This window comes from Salmo salar, chromosome 15, assembly GCF_965601325.2.
Source record: "Salmo salar chromosome 15, fSalSal1, whole genome shotgun sequence".
NCBI lineage: Eukaryota > Metazoa > Chordata > Actinopteri > Salmoniformes > Salmonidae > Salmo > Salmo salar.
In genome coordinates this window covers 38,809,824-38,826,833 of record NC_138305.1, presented here as the reverse complement: position 1 = coordinate 38,826,833, position 17,010 = coordinate 38,809,824, and the positions used below count along the sequence as shown (strand labels likewise).

Here is a 17,010-nt window from a genome sequence, read left to right as displayed (position 1 = left end):
TGTCTTCTGACCTGGCCTGCCAGGATGGCACACAGCCATATTCAATAGTATTCATCCACTTGGTTAGGGCTGTCTGCCAGATGACATTTGTAATGCTCCAACTGTACATGGAAAATAGAACGACCAGAAGATCATCCTTGGCTTAGCTTACTGACTTACTCACACGTTGTTAATGAGAAAATAGATGTTCTGTGTCCCATGATTGTCTCTCAAATCCATGACAACTCTTCGTGTATAGGGCAAGGCTATACTTCTTTGACAGGAACAGCTTTTTGGAAAGAGAGAGGAGTGTGGTCGTCATGGAATTCTTGTAACGAAATTGCTTTGTTCTCCATCCAGGGATAATTTGTGTTTGTGTTGGGCAGAAGACATACTTATGTTTTGCAAATGGAAAATAAAGTACACTACATGACCAGAAGTATGTGGACAACTGCTCGTCGAACATCTCATTCCAAAATCATGGGCATTTAGTATGGAGTTTGTTCGAGCTTTACCTAGTTTAACTAGATTTGCCTATTTAAATAAAGGTTACATTTAAAATTACACCACTCCAGCCGATGCTTGGCATTGCGCATGGAGATCTTAGGCTTGTGTGTGGCTGCTCAGCCATGGAAACCTATTTCATGAAGCTCCCAACGAACAGTTCTTGTGCTGACGTTGCTTCCAGAAGCAGTTTGGAACTCGGTAGTGAGTGTTGCAATCGAGGACAGATGGTTTTTACATGCTTCAGCGCTCGGCGGTCCCATTCTGTGAGCTTGTGTGGCCTATCACTTTGCAGCTGAGCCATTGTTGCGCCTTGATCTTTCCACTTCACAATAAAAGTATTTAAAATTGACCGGGGGACCTCCTAGGAGGGCAGAAATTTGATGAACTGACTGTCATCCTATGACTGTGCCACTTTGAAAGTCACTGAGCTCTTCATTAAGGCCATTCTACTGCCAATGTTTGTCTATAGAGATTACGTGGCTGTTTGCTTGATTTTATACACCTGTCAGCAACGGCTGGGGCTGAAATAGCCTAATCCACAGATTTGATGGGGTGTCCACATACTTTTGTGTATATACAGGTGTAGCTAGGATCTTAATTTGAGCAGTTTCTCACAGGAGGAAAATAATCTATTAGCAAAAGGAAATGTTAGTTATTCTGTGGACTATAATTAATTAATTGACACATTTTTAGTTAGGGCAAATCAAGTCTGACATTTTAAAGTGGTAGCCTTTTTTTGAATAGGCTACACGTTTGCATTTCCTGCTGTGCAGGAAATGTCATGCAATAGCATGATCAAATGAAGATCCTACATCTATTTCCTTCCACCAATACCTTAACAGCATTAACCCTAACATCAAACTAACTATGGAGTACAGCAAGGATAACATTCATTTTTTGGACCTCGACGTTAGGAAAAATGACAGGTTGTTTGCACACATCAATCTTTAGCAAGCCTACAGATGGGAATACCATTCTGAGGGCAGACAGCTTTCACCCCAAAAGGCTAAAAGAGAATATTCCATATGGCCAATTCCAAAGAGTCCGCAGAATTTGCGATCAGGAAACGGACTACAGTGTCAAACCTGCTGAATTGGAGAATCTCTTATTGAATCGGGGCTACAGCGTTCTGGTCCTGAAAGATGCAGGTATAAGGGCTGGATTACTTGACAGCGAGAACTTGTTGCGAAGGGGAGTGCCTCATGATACATCAGAGAGCGTGTATTTTGTTACAAAATACAGCACTGAAGCAGAGAACATTAAAATAATCATTAAAAATAATTGGGGAATCATCCAAAGTCATACTCTACTACGCCAAGTCTTTCCTGAGCCACCAGTCATAAGTTTTAAGAGATGTCCTACCCTAAATTACAAATTAGTCCACAGTTATCTTCCGGGTGACTCTCAAAAAACTTGGCTTGACCACAAATCCAAGGGCTCTTTTAAATGTAACCAGTGCAACCACTGCAGAAATATTGCACAGAAAAATTATTTGGTTGACACAGCTTCCAAAATGGAGTATTACGTCAAGCATTTCATTAACTGCAAAACCACTCATATCATCTATAGATTGGAATGTCCACATTGCAAGGTGTTCTACATTGGACGGACAAAGAGACGCCTTCAAGACCGCTTAGCGGAACACAAGTACGCCATACGGGTATGCAATGAAGACTACCCCATGGCAAGGCACTACAAGTCCTTACACCATGGCAACCCTGCCTCCCTACAAGCTATGGGTATTGATCATATACCGGCCTCTATTAGAAAAGGGGACCGTCTTAAACAGTTAAACCAAAGGGAACGTTTTTGGATTTACAAACTACAGGCCACTAAATACCCTGGTTTAAACGAAGATATGGATTTCTCACCATTCCTGTAGGGATGTGATAGGTCCAATTGCTGTCATCTAGTGGTCATTTTGCTCAATTGCCCTCAGCTATGTTTAGACTGTTGTTCATGTTTTGTTGTGTACTATGGAATATATTACTTTCTTGTTCTTGACACTTTTCCCAGTCATGTTTTGGGGTTGGAACTACCTTTCTGGGTGTTCTGGTGCTTCTAGCTTGGAGTTGTATTTTCTTTTGTGATGGCACAGCTACAGTGTTACACTTTTTAATGTGTATAGTATTGCTTACTAGGTGTGTCCAATCAATTTTGTAACCACTCCCTCTTCAAATTAGGGCTAATTGGAAAAGCTGTTCTAAAGAGGACATTGTATTATTTCTTTGTACTCCCTGACGAAGGCCATGCAGCCGAAACGCGTCGGATTTTTTTAAAACCTTGTTTCTATTGAACATCAAATGTATTTATATAGCCCTTCTTACATCAGCTGATATCTCAAAGTGCTGTACAGAAACCCAGCCTAAAACCCCAAACAGCAAGCAATGCAGGTGTAGAAGCACGGTGGCTAGGAAAAACTCCCTAGAAAGGCCAAAACCTAGGAAGAAACGTAGAGAAGAACCAGGCTATGAGGGGTGGCCAGTCCTCTTCTGCCTGTGCCGGGTGGAGATTATAACAGAACATGGCCAAGATGTTCAAATGTTCATAAATGACCGGCATGGTCAAATAATAATAATCACAGTTGTCGAGGGTGCAACAAGTCAGCACCTCAAGAGTAACTGTCAGTTGGCTTTTCATAGCCGATCATTGAGAGTATCTCTACCGCTCCTGCTGTCTCTAGAGAGTTGAAAACAGCAGGTCTGGGACACGTAGCACATACAAATAAAAGCATTTTAATGAATTATATGAAGAGTGCCTTGGTCCTCTCTTTTTGATGACCAATTCACCCCTTTTACCAAAGAGCACCTTCTGTCTACCAAAATGTACTATTGTGTACCTCAGTAGCGCTTCCCTTCCTCTCCTCTTTCTACTTTATTCTACATCTCATATGCAAGTCATGGGTCTCTATATTTAGTAATGGGTGTTTTGTTTGTCTGCCCCTCAGAGGATGCTGGGTGGTACTTTCCCAGTGTGAAGAGGGACCCTGGTCGTTACCTGCAGCCCTGCTCTGAGTCCGTCAAGACCTGGCTGAGGAGCATGAAGAGTGCAGGGAAGGTCCTCCTGCTCATCACCAGCTCCCACAGCGACTACTGCAGGCTCATCTGTGACCAAATCCTGGGGTGAGTTACTAGTGCACTATATGTTATTTGTGACGCAAACCATAAAACACACCTGATAGTGGCCAGGCAGTAACCATATTGGTTTAGCCCCAGTATGTGAGATGGGAGAGCAGAACCAGTCGGGCTAAAGTCACCATTTATTTTATGGTTTTATGATGAGCCCCTAATGCAGGGCTATAACCTTTTAGGGACAGACGTTCCGCTAGCGGAACACCTCACCAATATCCAATGGTAGAGCGTGGTGCGAAATACAAAATACCTTAAAAATGCTATAACTTCAATTTCTCAAACATATGACTATTTTACACCATTTTAAAGACAAGACTCTCGTTAATCTAACCACATTGTCTGATTTCAAAAAGGCTTTACAGCGAAAGCAAAACATTAGATAATGTCAGGAGAGTACCCTGCCAAAAATAATCACACAGCCATTTTCAAAGCAAGCATATATGTCACAAAAACCAAAACCACAGCTAAATGCAGCACTAACCTTTGATGATCTTCATCAGATGACACTCCTAGGACATTATGTTATACAATACATGCATGTTTTGTTCAATCAAGTTCATATTTATATAAAAAACAGCTTTTTACATTAGCATGTGATGTTCAGAACTAGCATACCCACCGCAAACTTCCAGTGAATTTACTACATTACTCACGATAAACGTTCACAAAATACATAACAATTATTTTAAGAATTATAGATACAGAACTCCTTTATGCAATCGCGGTGTCAGATTTTAAAATAGCTTTTCGGCGAAAGCACATTTTGCAATATTCTGAGTAGATACCTCGGCCATCACAGGCTAACTAATTTGACACCCACCAAGTTTGGGACAACCTAAACTCAGAATTTATATTAGAAAAATTGGATTACCTTTGCTGTTCTTCGTTAGAATGCACTCCCAGGACTTCTACTTCAACAACAAATGTTGTTTTGGTTCCAAATAATCCATAGTTATATTGAAATAGCTCCGTTTGGTTCGTGCGTTCAGGTCACAATCTGAAGGGTGACACGCGAGCGCATTTCGTGACAAAAAATGTCAAAATATTCCATTACTGTACTTCGAAGCATGTCAAACGCTGTCTAAAATAAATGTTTATGCTATTTTTCTTGTAAAATAGCGATAATATTCCAACCGGGCGACGTTGTATTCATTCAAAGGCTGAAAGAAAAAAAATGGAGTAGTCTCGTGGATGCGCATCTCCAGTGTCACTGTTCCTAGGCTGACCAGTAACAAAATCTCCTGCTGTTCTTCGCCCAGAGACTGCAGACACCGCATTCCACTTTCTGGCGCCTTCTGAGAGCCAATGGAAGCCTTAGAAAATGTCACGTTACAGCACAGATGCTGTGTTTTCGATAGAGATGCAACAGAAGGAAAACAAATTGTCAGACAGGGCACTTCCTGTATGGAATCTTCTCAGGTTTTGGCGTGCCATATGAGTTCTGTTATACTCACAGACACCATTCAAACAGTTTTAGCAACTTTAGAGTGTTTTACTAATTATATGCATATTCTAGTTTCTGGGCAGGAATAGTAACCAGATTAAATCGGGTACGTTTTTTATCCGGCCGTGAAAATACTGCCCCCTATCCCAAACAGGTTAACTCCAGTGCTGGAGGGTCTAACACTTCTGGTTTTCTTCCTCTCCTTCAAATAAGGGACCGTTTTAGACCTGGGACACCAGGTGAGTGCAATTAACTGCCAGGTATAAACACAAACCAGAAGTCTTTCGGCTTTCCAGGACCAGAGTTGAATAGCCCTGCCCTACTGGCTCATCTCTCCCAACCCACATTGCGTACAGCTCTCACATGCCATTACACCTCATTCCTTCAGTCACCTGAGCATCTGCTGACCAGCTAGCAAGTGTCTTCACTGATATTTTCAACCTCTCCCTGACCCAGTCTGTAATACCTACATGTTTCAAGCAGACCACCATCGTCCCTGTGCCCAAGAATGCCAAGGTAACCTGTCTAAATGATTACCGCCCCGTAGCACTCATCTATGTAGCCATGAAATGCTTGAAAGGCTGGTCGTGGCTCACATCAATGCCGTCATCCCAGACACCCTGGACCCATTCCAATTCGCATACCGACCAAACAGATCCACAGATGAGGCATTGTCTATTGCACTCCACACTGCCCTCTCCCACCTGGACTAGAGAAACACCTACGTGAGAATGCTTTTCTTTTGACTATAGCTCAGCATTCAACACCATAGTGCCCTCCAAGCTCATCACCCCTCTCAACACAGTGCACAATCAGCTCTCATTCCCACTCAGCCCAGCAGGAATATAACAGAAGACTAGAGTGAAACTTACTATGGCTGAGCCTGACCATTATGTAGTGGCGCTGTTTGTGCTAGCAGACTCTCCATAGACTCATTACTACTAGCCAGCTGCAGCTGTGGACTGACCTAGACCAGAGGACTGGACTGTGTCAGTATCACTGTTCTCTCTCTCTCTCCAGTGTACACTATGTGGTCTAGGGTTATTATTCTAGCCTAAAACCTCTTACACGTTCGGTCAGGCAGCAAGGGGAAGTCTTGCGGACTGGTGCTTTGGCTGGTCTTGCTGGTGGCAAAGTGTGTTTAATAGAATGCCTTCGTGAAGTGTCTCTGCACATTATTTAAACAGACACAATCACACATCACCAGTATGACTTCACAGTGGAGAACTTGGTCGTGAGTTTTAATCCAACCAAGGCCATAGCCTAGCTACAGTAATGTTTGATGCTCATCTGGTAAGTAACCAACCACACATCCAGATGATCTATTCTTCAGTCCCACTCTGCTAGTGTAGCTGGCCATTATGATGGACAGTCAGACTTAGGGGAGAGGGGCTGAAAGTGAACCGTTTGTTCTGGATGCCTGCTAGGTCTTCAGGGACCTCTGTGGCCCAGGCTTTCCCCACAGATAAATGAAGCCAGGAAATGGTGCAAGCTGTGTCTTGTCCGTGTGGTGACTCGGGGATAAGCTTTGCTTTGTTCTGCTGTACGGGTTGGCCTGCTTGTGAACCTCCTGTGTGAGACAACGTTTGGCTCCACAAGAAACTCAGATTAGTTCCAGTCTGGAGTCTATAAACAATATGCATTTCAACACCTCTCTAATGCATAGACACTCCCCAGTGAAGAATGCCCCCTCGTGATCTGACTTTGGTTTCTGTTGGGAAGAAATAATGTCACCTCTTTTTAAAGCCCATGCTTCTCTCAGGAACACCACAGAGGCGTGCAGGCTGTGGACCAGGGACAGAGAGCTGTCAGAAGTCGCACAACAAGACCAGGGATGCCAGACAGGCCCCTACGAGCCAAGTGTAGCTAGGTGTCTCCTTGGCCTCTCCTGCCGTTGGACACAGCAAGATGAAACCATAACAGTCTACATTACAGCTTCATTTATACACTCACCGGCCAGTTTATTAGTTTATACACTCACCGGCCAGTTTATTAGTTTAAACACTCACCGGCCAGTTTATTAGTTACAACACCCCATACACTAAATTGAAGAAGCCGCTCCATTGGGCACTCAATCACCAATGCTGGACAATTGAGGAGTGGAAAAAACGTTGCCTTGTCCAACAAATGCTGATGGCAGAGTCAGGATTTGGCGTTAGCAGTCCATGGCCCCATCCTACCTGGTGTCAATGGTACAGGCTAGTGGCGGTGGTGTACTGGTGTGGGAAATGTTTTCCTGTCACACGTTAGATCCATAGATACCAATTGAGCAACAAAGGTTTCCGACACCTTGTAAAATCCATGCCCTGAAGAATTCTGTCTGTTCTGGAGGCAAAGGGGGGTCTGACCCAGTACTAGATGGGTGTACCCAATAAACTGGATGGTGAGTATATGTTTGCTCTGACTGGTATTTTTAGACCTCCCTGTAATACACTGCTCAAAAAAATAAAGGGAACACTTAAACAACACAATGTAACTCCAAGTCAATCACGCTTCTGTGAAATCAAACTGTCCACTTAGGAAGCAACACTGATTGACAATAAATTTCACATGCTGTTGTGCAAATGGAATAGACAACAGGTGGAAATTATAGGCAATTAGCAAGACACCCCCAATAAAGGAGTGGTTCTGCAGGTGGGGACCACAGACCACTTCTCAGTTCCTATGCTTCCTGACTGATGTTTTGGTCACTTTTGAATGCTGGCGGTGCTTCCACTCTAGTGGTAGCATGAGACGGAGTCTACAACCCACACAAGTGGCTCAGGTAGTGCAGCTCATCTAGGATGGCACATCAATGCGAGCTGTGGCATTAAGGTTTGCTGTGTCTGTCAGCGTAGTGTCCAGAGCATGGAGGCGCTACCAGGAGACAGGCCAGTACATCAGGAGACGTGGAGGAGGCCGTAGGGGGGCAACAACCCAGCAGCGGGACCGCTACCTCCGCCTTTGTGCAAGGAGGAGCAGGAGAAGCACTGCCAGAGCCCTGCAAAATGACCTCCAGCAGGCCACAAATGTGCATGTGTCTGCTCAAATGGTCAGAAACAGACTCCATGAGGGTGGTGTGAGGGCCCGACGTCCACAGGTGGGGGTTGTGCTTACAGCCCAACACCGTGCAGGACGTTTGGCATTTGCCAGAGAACACCAAGATTGGCAAATTCGCCGCTGGCGCCCTGTGCTCTTCACAGATGAAAGCAGGTTCACACTGAGCACGTGACAGACGTGACAGAGTCTGGAGACGCCGTAGAGAACATTCTGCTGCCTGCAACATCCTCCAGCATGACCGGTTTGGCGGTGGGTCAGTCATGGTGTGGGGTGGCATTTCTTTGGGGGGCCGCACAGCCCTCCATGTGCTCGCCAGAGGTAGCCTGACTGCCATTATGTACCGAGATGAGATCCTCAGACCCCTTGTGAGACCATATGCTGGTGCGGTTGGCCCTGGGTTCCTCCTAATGCAAGACAATACTAGACCTCATGTGGCTGGAGTGTGTCAGCAGTTCCTGCAAGAGGAAGGCATTGATGCTATGGACTGGCCCGCCCGTTCCCCAGACCTTAATCCAATTGAGCACATCTGGGACATCATGTCTCGCTCCATCCACCAACGCCACGTTGCACCACAGACTGTCCAGGAGTTGGCGGATGCTTTAGTCCAGGTCTGGGAGGAGATCCCTCAGGAGACCATCCACCACCTCATCAGGAGCATGCCCAGGCATTGTAGGGAGGTCATACAGGCACGTGGAGGCCACACACACTACTGAGCTTCATTTTGACTTGTTTTAAGGACATTACATCAAAGTTGGATCAGCCTGTAGTATGGTTTTCCACTTTAATTTTGAGTGTGACTCCAAATCCAGACCTCCATGGGTTGATAAATTGGATTTCCATTGATTATTTTTGTGTGATTTTGTTGTCAGCACATTCAACTATGTAAAGACAAAAGTATTTAATAAGATTATTTCTTTCATTCAGATCTAGGATGTGTTGTTTAAGTGTTCCCTTTAATTTTTTGAGCAGTATACTTTTTTGCTGGCTAGAAATGGATGTATCTATAATGTTATGTCAGGAATATGTTTGGCTAGCTCCTAAGTCTGTAGAATGTGGATTTTCTCCAGTGGAGGCTCCTCAGAGGAGGATGGGGAGGACCATCCTCAGTGAATTTCAGAAAATGTTTAATAGTGAAACATTTAAAAAGTTATCCTTTTTAGATAAAACTAAACTTAATATAGTCACTTTACCAAATGATTAAAACATACTGTTTTGCAATGAAGGTCTACAGTAGCCCCAGCAGCACTGTAGGGTAGCACAGTGGTGTAGCCAGAGGACAGCTAGCTTGTGTCATCCACTGGGTACATTGACTTGAATACAAAACCTAGGAGGCTCATGGTGCTTACCCCCCTCCATAGACTTACACACTAATTATGACAACTTCCGGAGGACGTCCTCCAACCTATCAGAGCTCTTGCGGTATTAACTGACATGTTGTCCACTCAATCAAAGGATCAGAGAATGAATCTAGTACTGAAAGCACTGAAGTGCATAACATGTGGTGAGTAGTTGACTCAAAGAGAAAGACAATAGTAGAACAAATTAATTTCTTCCAAAATTAAGGAGAAGTGAAAGAGAGCTATATTTCATACTGTGTGTGTACACAGTACCAGTCAAAAGTTTGGACACCTACTCATTCAAGGGTTTTTCTTTATTTTTACTATTTTCCACATTGTAGAATAATAGTGAAGACATCAAAACTATGAAATAACACACCTGGAAACATGTAGTAACCAAAAAAGTGTTAAACAAATCAAAATATATTTGAGATTCTTCAAATAGCCACCCTTTGCCTTGATGACAGCTTTGCAAACACTTGGCATTCTCTCAACCAGCGTCACCTGGAATGCATTTCCAACAGTCTTGAAGGAGTTCCCACATATGCTGAGCATTGTCGGCTGCTTTTCCTTCACTCCCATCCCGACTCATCCCAAACCATCTCAATTTGGTTGAGGTCGGGGGATTGTGGAGGCCAGGTCATCTGATGCAGCACTCCATCACTCTCCTTCGTAAAATAGCCCTTACATAGCCTGTAGGTGTGTTATATTATTTTCCTGTTGAAAAACAAATGAAAGTCCCACTAAGCCAAAACCAGATGGGATGGCGTATCACTGCAGAATGCTGCGGTAACCATGCTGGTTTAGTGTGCCTTGAATTCTAAATAAATCACAGATCATCATTATTTGGGATGCAATTTCTGAGGCTGGTAACTCTAATGAACTTATCCTCTGCAGCAGAGGTAACTCTGGGTCTTCCATTCCTGTGGCAGTCCTCATGAGAGCCAGTTACATCACAGCACTTGATGGTTTTTGCGACTGCACTTAAACTTTCAAGGTTCTTGAAATGTTCCGTATTGACTGACCTTCATGTCTTGAAGTAATGATGGGCTATCATTTCTCTTCACTTATTTGAGCTGTTCTTGCCATAATATGGGCTTGGTCTTTTACCAAATAGGGCTATCTTCTGTATACCCCCCTACCTTGTCACAACACAACTGATTGGCTCAAACGCATTAAGGAGGAAAGAAATTCCCCAAATTAACTTTTAACAAGGCACACCTGTTAATTGAAATGCATTCCAGGTGACTACCTCATTAAGCTGGTTGAGAGAATGCCAAGAGTGTGCAAAGCTGTCATCAAGGCAAAGGGTGGCTGTTTGAAGAATCTCAAATATTATATGAAATATATTTTGATTTAACACTTATGTGGTTACTACATGATTCCATATGTGTTATTTCATAGTTTTAATGTCTTTACTATTATTCTTCAACGTAGAAAATAGTAAAAAAATAAAGAAAAACCCTTGCATGATTAGGTGTTCTAAACCTTTTGTATACAGTACATGTCAAAAGTTTGGACACACCTACTCATTCAAGGGTTTTTCTTTATTTTTACTATTTTCTACATTGTTAAATTATTTTTCAATCTTCAACATAGAAATGCTACCATAAAAATGTATTGAAACTTGTAACAAATGATGGAGTCACGCATGATTCACCGGACAATATTTTGAATGAGGAAGTAAAGTTCTTTAAGAATATGTTTTCGTTTCAGTCTCCTCCATCTCCACGAACTGAAGCTAATTGTATGGATTTTTTCACTATTAATAATGAAACGTTTACATCTACAGAAAGACTCGTGTGAAGGCCAAATTACAGAGGTGGAACTTCTTGATGTAATTAAAGCCTTCAAGTCTGGGAAAACTCCAGGGCTGGATGTCATACCAGTGAAAGTATACCAAACTTTTTTTATATACTCAGAGGACCATTATTAGCATGTTTTAACCACTCCTTTATAAACAGTAGATTATCGGACACGCAACAAGGTCTGATTTCATTATTACTGAAACAGGATCCAAGTGGTATATATAAAGATCCAGTCCATTTAAAAAAACTGGAGGCCTCTTACACTTCTGTGTTGTGATGCAACATTTCTAGCTAAATGCTTGGCGCATAGAATTAAAAAGGTGTTGTCAGATATTATTCATCCTAATCAGACAGGTGTTTTACATGGACGATACATTGGAGATAATATAAGACAAGTACTGGAAACAATAGAATACTATGAAATATCGTGGAAACCAGGCCTGGTTTTCATGGCTGATTTTGAAAAGGCTTTTGATAAAGTAGGACTGGAGTTTACATATAAATGCCTAGAATATTTCCATTTTGGAGAATCTCTTATAAAATAGGTTAAAGTTACAGTGAGGGAAAAAAGTATTTGATCCCCTGCTGATTTTGTACGTTTGCCCACTGACAAAGAAATGATCAGTCTATAATTTTAATGGTAGGTTTATTTGGAACAGTGAGAGACAGAATAACAACAACAAAATCCAGAAAAACGCATGTCAAAAATGTTATAAATGGATTTGCATTTTAATGAGGGAAATAAGTATTTGACCCCCTCTCAATCAGAAAGATTTCTGGCTCCCAGGTGTCTTTAATACAGGTAAGGAGCTGAGATTAGGAGCACACTCTTAAAGGGAGTGCTCCTAACCGCAGCTTGTTACCTGTATAAAAGACACCTGTCCACAGAAGCAATCAATCAATCAGATTCCAAACTCTCCAGCATGGCCAAGACCAAAGAGCTCTCCAAGGATGTCAGGGACAAGATTGTAGACCTACACAAGGCTGGAATGGGCTACAAGACCATCGCCAAGCAGCTTGGTGAGAAGGTGACAACAGTTGGTGCGATTATTCGCAAATGGAAGAAACACAATAGAACTGTCAATCTCCCTCGGCCTGGGGCTCCATGCAAGATCTCACCTCGTGGAGTTGCAATGATCATGAGAACGGTGAGGAATCAGCCCAGAACTACACGGGAGGATCTTGTCAATGATCTCAAGGCAGCTGGGACCATAGTCACCAAGAAAACAATTGGTAACACACTACGCCGTGAAGGACTGAAATACTGCAGCGCCCGCAAGGTCCCCCTGCTCAAGAAAGCACATATACATGCCCGTCTGAAGTTTGCCAATGAACATCTGAATGATTCAGAGGACAACTGGTTGAAAGTGTTGTGGTCAGATGAGACCAAAATGGAGCTCTTTGGGATCAACTCAACTCGCTGTGTTTGGAGGAGGAGGAATGCTGCCTATGACCCCAAGAACAACCTCCCCACCGTCAAACATGAATGTGGAAACATTATGCTTTGGGGGTGTTTTTCTGCTAAGGGGACAGGACAACTTCACCGCATCAAAGAGACGATGGACGGGGCCATGTACCGTCAAATCTTGGGTGAGAACCTCCTTCCCTCAGCCAGGGCATTGAAAATGGGTCGTGGATGGGTATTCCAGCATGACAATGACCCAAAACACACAGCCAAGGCAACAAAGGAGTGGCTCAAGAAGAAGCACATTAAGGTCCTGGAGTGGCCTAGCCAGTCTCCAGACCTTAATCCCATAGAAAATCTGTGGAGGGAGCTGAAGGTTCGAGTTGCCAAACGTCAGCCTCGAAACCTTAATGACTTGGAGAAGAACTGCAAAGAGGAGTGGTACAAAATCCCTCCTGAGATGTGTGCAAACCTGGTGGCCAACTACAAGAAACGTCTGACCTCTGTGATTGCCAACAAGGGTTTTGCCACCAAGTACTAAGTCATGTTTTGCAGAGGGGTCAAATACTTATTTCCCTCATTTAAAATGCAAATCATTTTACATCATTTTTGACATGCGTTTTTCTGGATTTTTTCTTGTTGTTATTCTCTCTCTCACTGTTCAAATAAACCTACCATTAAAATTATAGACTGATCATTTCTTTGTCAGTGGGCAAACGTACAGAATCAGCAAGGGATCAAATACTTTTTTCCCTCACTGTATGTATAGTAACCCTAGGTGTAAAATAGTAAATAATGGTTACATCTCAAAGTTTTGATCTGTCAAGAGGAGTAATGGCGCCGACAGAGATGGTCGCCTCGCTTCAGGTCCTTTGGAAGCTATGCAGTTATTAGTTTTTTTTAAGTATTATTTCTTACATTGTTATCCCAGAAAATCTCAAGTGTTATTACATACAGCAGGGAAGAACTATTGGATATAAAAGCGATGTCAACTTACCAACATTACAACCAGGAATACGTCTTTCCCGAAGTGGATTCTTTGTTCGGACCTCCACCCTGGACATGGGATCTTATCCCAGAGGCCGACCCAAAACAATGCGGTCGCCGCAGGAGAGGCAGACGGAGTGGCCTACTGGTCAAACTCAGAAGGCTAGCACACCATCCACCTCTTCCGAGCATATTACTCGCCAATGTCCAATCTCTAGATAACAAGGTGGACGAAATTAGGGCACAAGTTGCCTTCCAGAGAGACATCAGAGATTGTAACATTCTCTGTTTCACGGAAACATGGCTCACTCGGGATATGTTGTCAGAGTCGGTACAGCCACCCGGTTTCTTCATGCATCGCGCCGACAGAAACAAACATCTCTCTGGTAAGAAGAAGGGCGGGGGTGTATGCCTTTATGATTAACGACTCATGGCGTAATCACAATAACATACAGGTACTCATGTCCTTTTGTTCACCTGACCTAGAAAACCTTACAATCAAATGCCGACTGCATTATCTTCCAAGAAAATTATCTTCAATTATAGTCACAGCCATGTATAACCCCCCTCCCCCAAGCAGATACCTCACCGGCCCTGAAAGAACTTCACTGGACTCTATGTAAACTGGAAATCATACATCCTGAGGCTGCATTTATTGTAGCTGGTGATTTTAACAATGCTAACCTAAGAACACGACTTCCTAAATTCTATCAGCATATCGAATGCGTGACACGAGCTGGTAGCATTCTGGATCATTGCTACTCTAACTTCTGCGATGCATACAAAGCCCTCTCCTACCCTGCATTCGGTAAATCTGACCATGACTCCATTTTGTTGCTTATAGACAGGAAGTAAAACAGGAAACGCCAGTGCTCAGGTCTATCCAACGCTGGGCTGACCACGCTTCAAGATTGCTTCGATCACGTGGACTGGGATATGTTCCGGATAGCCTCAGACAATAACATTGATGTATACGCTGACTGGGTGAGCGAGTTTATTAGCAAGTGCATCGGAGATGTAGTACCCACTGTGACTATTAAAACATTTCCTAACCAGAAACCGTGGATTGATGGCAGCATTCGCGCAAAACTGAAAGCGCGAACCACTGCCTTTAATCATGGCAATGCAACTGGGAACATAACCGAATACAAACAGTGCAGCTTTTCTTTTCGCAAGGAAATCAAACAAGCAAAGCGTCATTATAGAGACAAAGTAGAGTCGCGATTCAACTGCTCAAACACGAGACGTATGTGGCAGGGTCTACAGTCAATCACGGATTACAAAAAGAAAACCAGCCCCGACATCGATGTCCTGCTCCCAGACAAATTAAACAACTTCTTTGCTCGCTTTGAGGATAATACAGTGCCACTGACACGGCCCGCTACCAAAGCCTGTGGGCTCTCCTTCTCCGTGGCCAACATGAGTAAAACATTCAAACGTGTTAACCCGCATGCTCTGAGGACGCGGCATTAATAGCCGCGTCCTCAGAGCATGCGCAGACCAGCTGGCTGGTGTGTTTACGGACATATTCAATCAATCCCTATCCCAGTCTGCAATCCCCACATGCTTCAAGATGGCCACCATTGTTCCTGTTCCCAAGAAAGCTAAGGTAACTGAGCTAAATGACTATCGCCCCGTTTTACTCACTTCTGTCATCATGAAGTGCTTTGAGAGACTAGTCAAGGATCATATCACCTCCACCTACCTGTTACCCTACACCCACTTCAATTTGCTTACCGCCCCAATAGGTCCACTGGCGACGCAATCGCCATCACACTGCACACTGCCCTATCCCATCTGGACAAGAAAAATACCTATGTAAGAATGCTGCTCATTGACCACAGCTCAGCATTTAACACCATAGTACCCTCCAAACTCGTCATTAAGCTCGAGGCCCTGGGCCTCGACTAGAGGTCGACCGATTAATCGGAATGGCCGATAAATTAGGGCTGATTTCAAGTTTTCATAACAATCGATAATCAGCATTTTTGGACACATTAAACTAATTAAAAACAATCAATCTTAACATAATCTCTAGTTAACTACACATGGTTGATGATATTACTAGTTTATCTAGCTTGTCCTGCATTGCATATAATCGATGCGGTGCCTGTTAATTTATCATCGAATCACAGCCCACTTCGCCAAACGGGTGATGATTTAACAAGCGCATTCGCAAAAAAAGCACTGTCGTTGCACCAATGTGTACCTAACCATAAACATCAATGCCTTTCTTAAAATCAATACACAAGTATATATTTTTAAACCTGCATATGTCTGCTAACATGAATTTCTTTTAACTAGGGAAATTGTGTCTTCTCTTGCGTTCTGTGCAAGCAGAGTCAGGGTATATGCAGCAGTTTGGGCTGCCTGGCTCGTAGCGAACTGTGTAAAGACCATTTCTTCCTAACAAAGACCGTAATTAATTTGCCAGAATTGTACATAATTGTACAGCAGTATTTAGACTTAGGGATGCCACCCGTTAGATAAAATACGGAATGGTTCCGTATTTCACTGAAAGAATAAACATTTTGTTTTCAAAATTATGGTTTCCGGATTTTACCATATTAACGACCTAGGGTTCATATTTCTGTGTGTTATAATTAAGTCTATGATTTGATAGAGCAGTCTGACTGAGCGGTGGTAGGCAGCTGCAGGCTCGTAAGCATTCATTCAAACAGCACTTTCGTGCATTTGCCAGCAGCTCTTCGCTGTGCTTCAAGCATTGCGCTGTTTATGACTTCAAGCCTATCAACTCCCGAGATTAGGCTGGCAATAGTAAAGTACCTATTAGAACATCCAATAGTCAAAGGTTTATGAAATACAAATGGAATAGAGAGAAATAGCCCTATAATAACTAAAACCTAAAACTTCTTACCTGGGAATATTGAAGACTCATGTTAAAAGTAACCACCAGCTTTCATATGTTCTGAGCAAAGAACTTAAACGTTAGGTTTTTTAAATGGCACATATTGCACTTTTACTTTCTTCTCCAACACTTTGTTTTTGCATTATTTAAACCAAATTGAACATGTTTCATTATTTATTTGAGGCAAAATTTATTTTATTGATGTATTATATTAAGTTAAAATAAGTGTTCATTCAGTATTGTTGTAATTGTCATTATATACCGATTTAATCGGTATCGTTTTTTTTTGGTCCTCCAATAATCTGTATCGGTATCGGTGTTGAAAAATCATAATCGGTCGACCTCTAAGGGAGATGATTGTGGAGTACAGGAAAGGAGGACCGAGCACCCCCAGGTTGGGAGCTTCAAGTTCCTTGGTGTCCACATCAACAACAAACAAGAATGGTCCAAACACACCAAGACAGTTGTGAAGAGGGCACGGCAAAGCCTATTCCCCCTCAGGAA

The 17,010-nt window shown here is 43.0% G+C and overlaps 1 protein-coding gene across 2 annotated transcripts in view; it reads left to right on the top strand.

The window, feature by feature from the left end:
- Positions 1-17,010, top strand: part of nt5d1 (5-nucleotidase domain-containing protein 1) — a 79,614-nt gene that overhangs the window by 36,353 nt on the left and 26,251 nt on the right. For both annotated transcript variants that reach the window (XM_014144209.3, NM_001173760.1), the window contains 1 exon segment: positions 3,434-3,608. In XM_014144209.3, the coding sequence (XP_013999684.1) occupies positions 3,434-3,608 (175 nt within the window).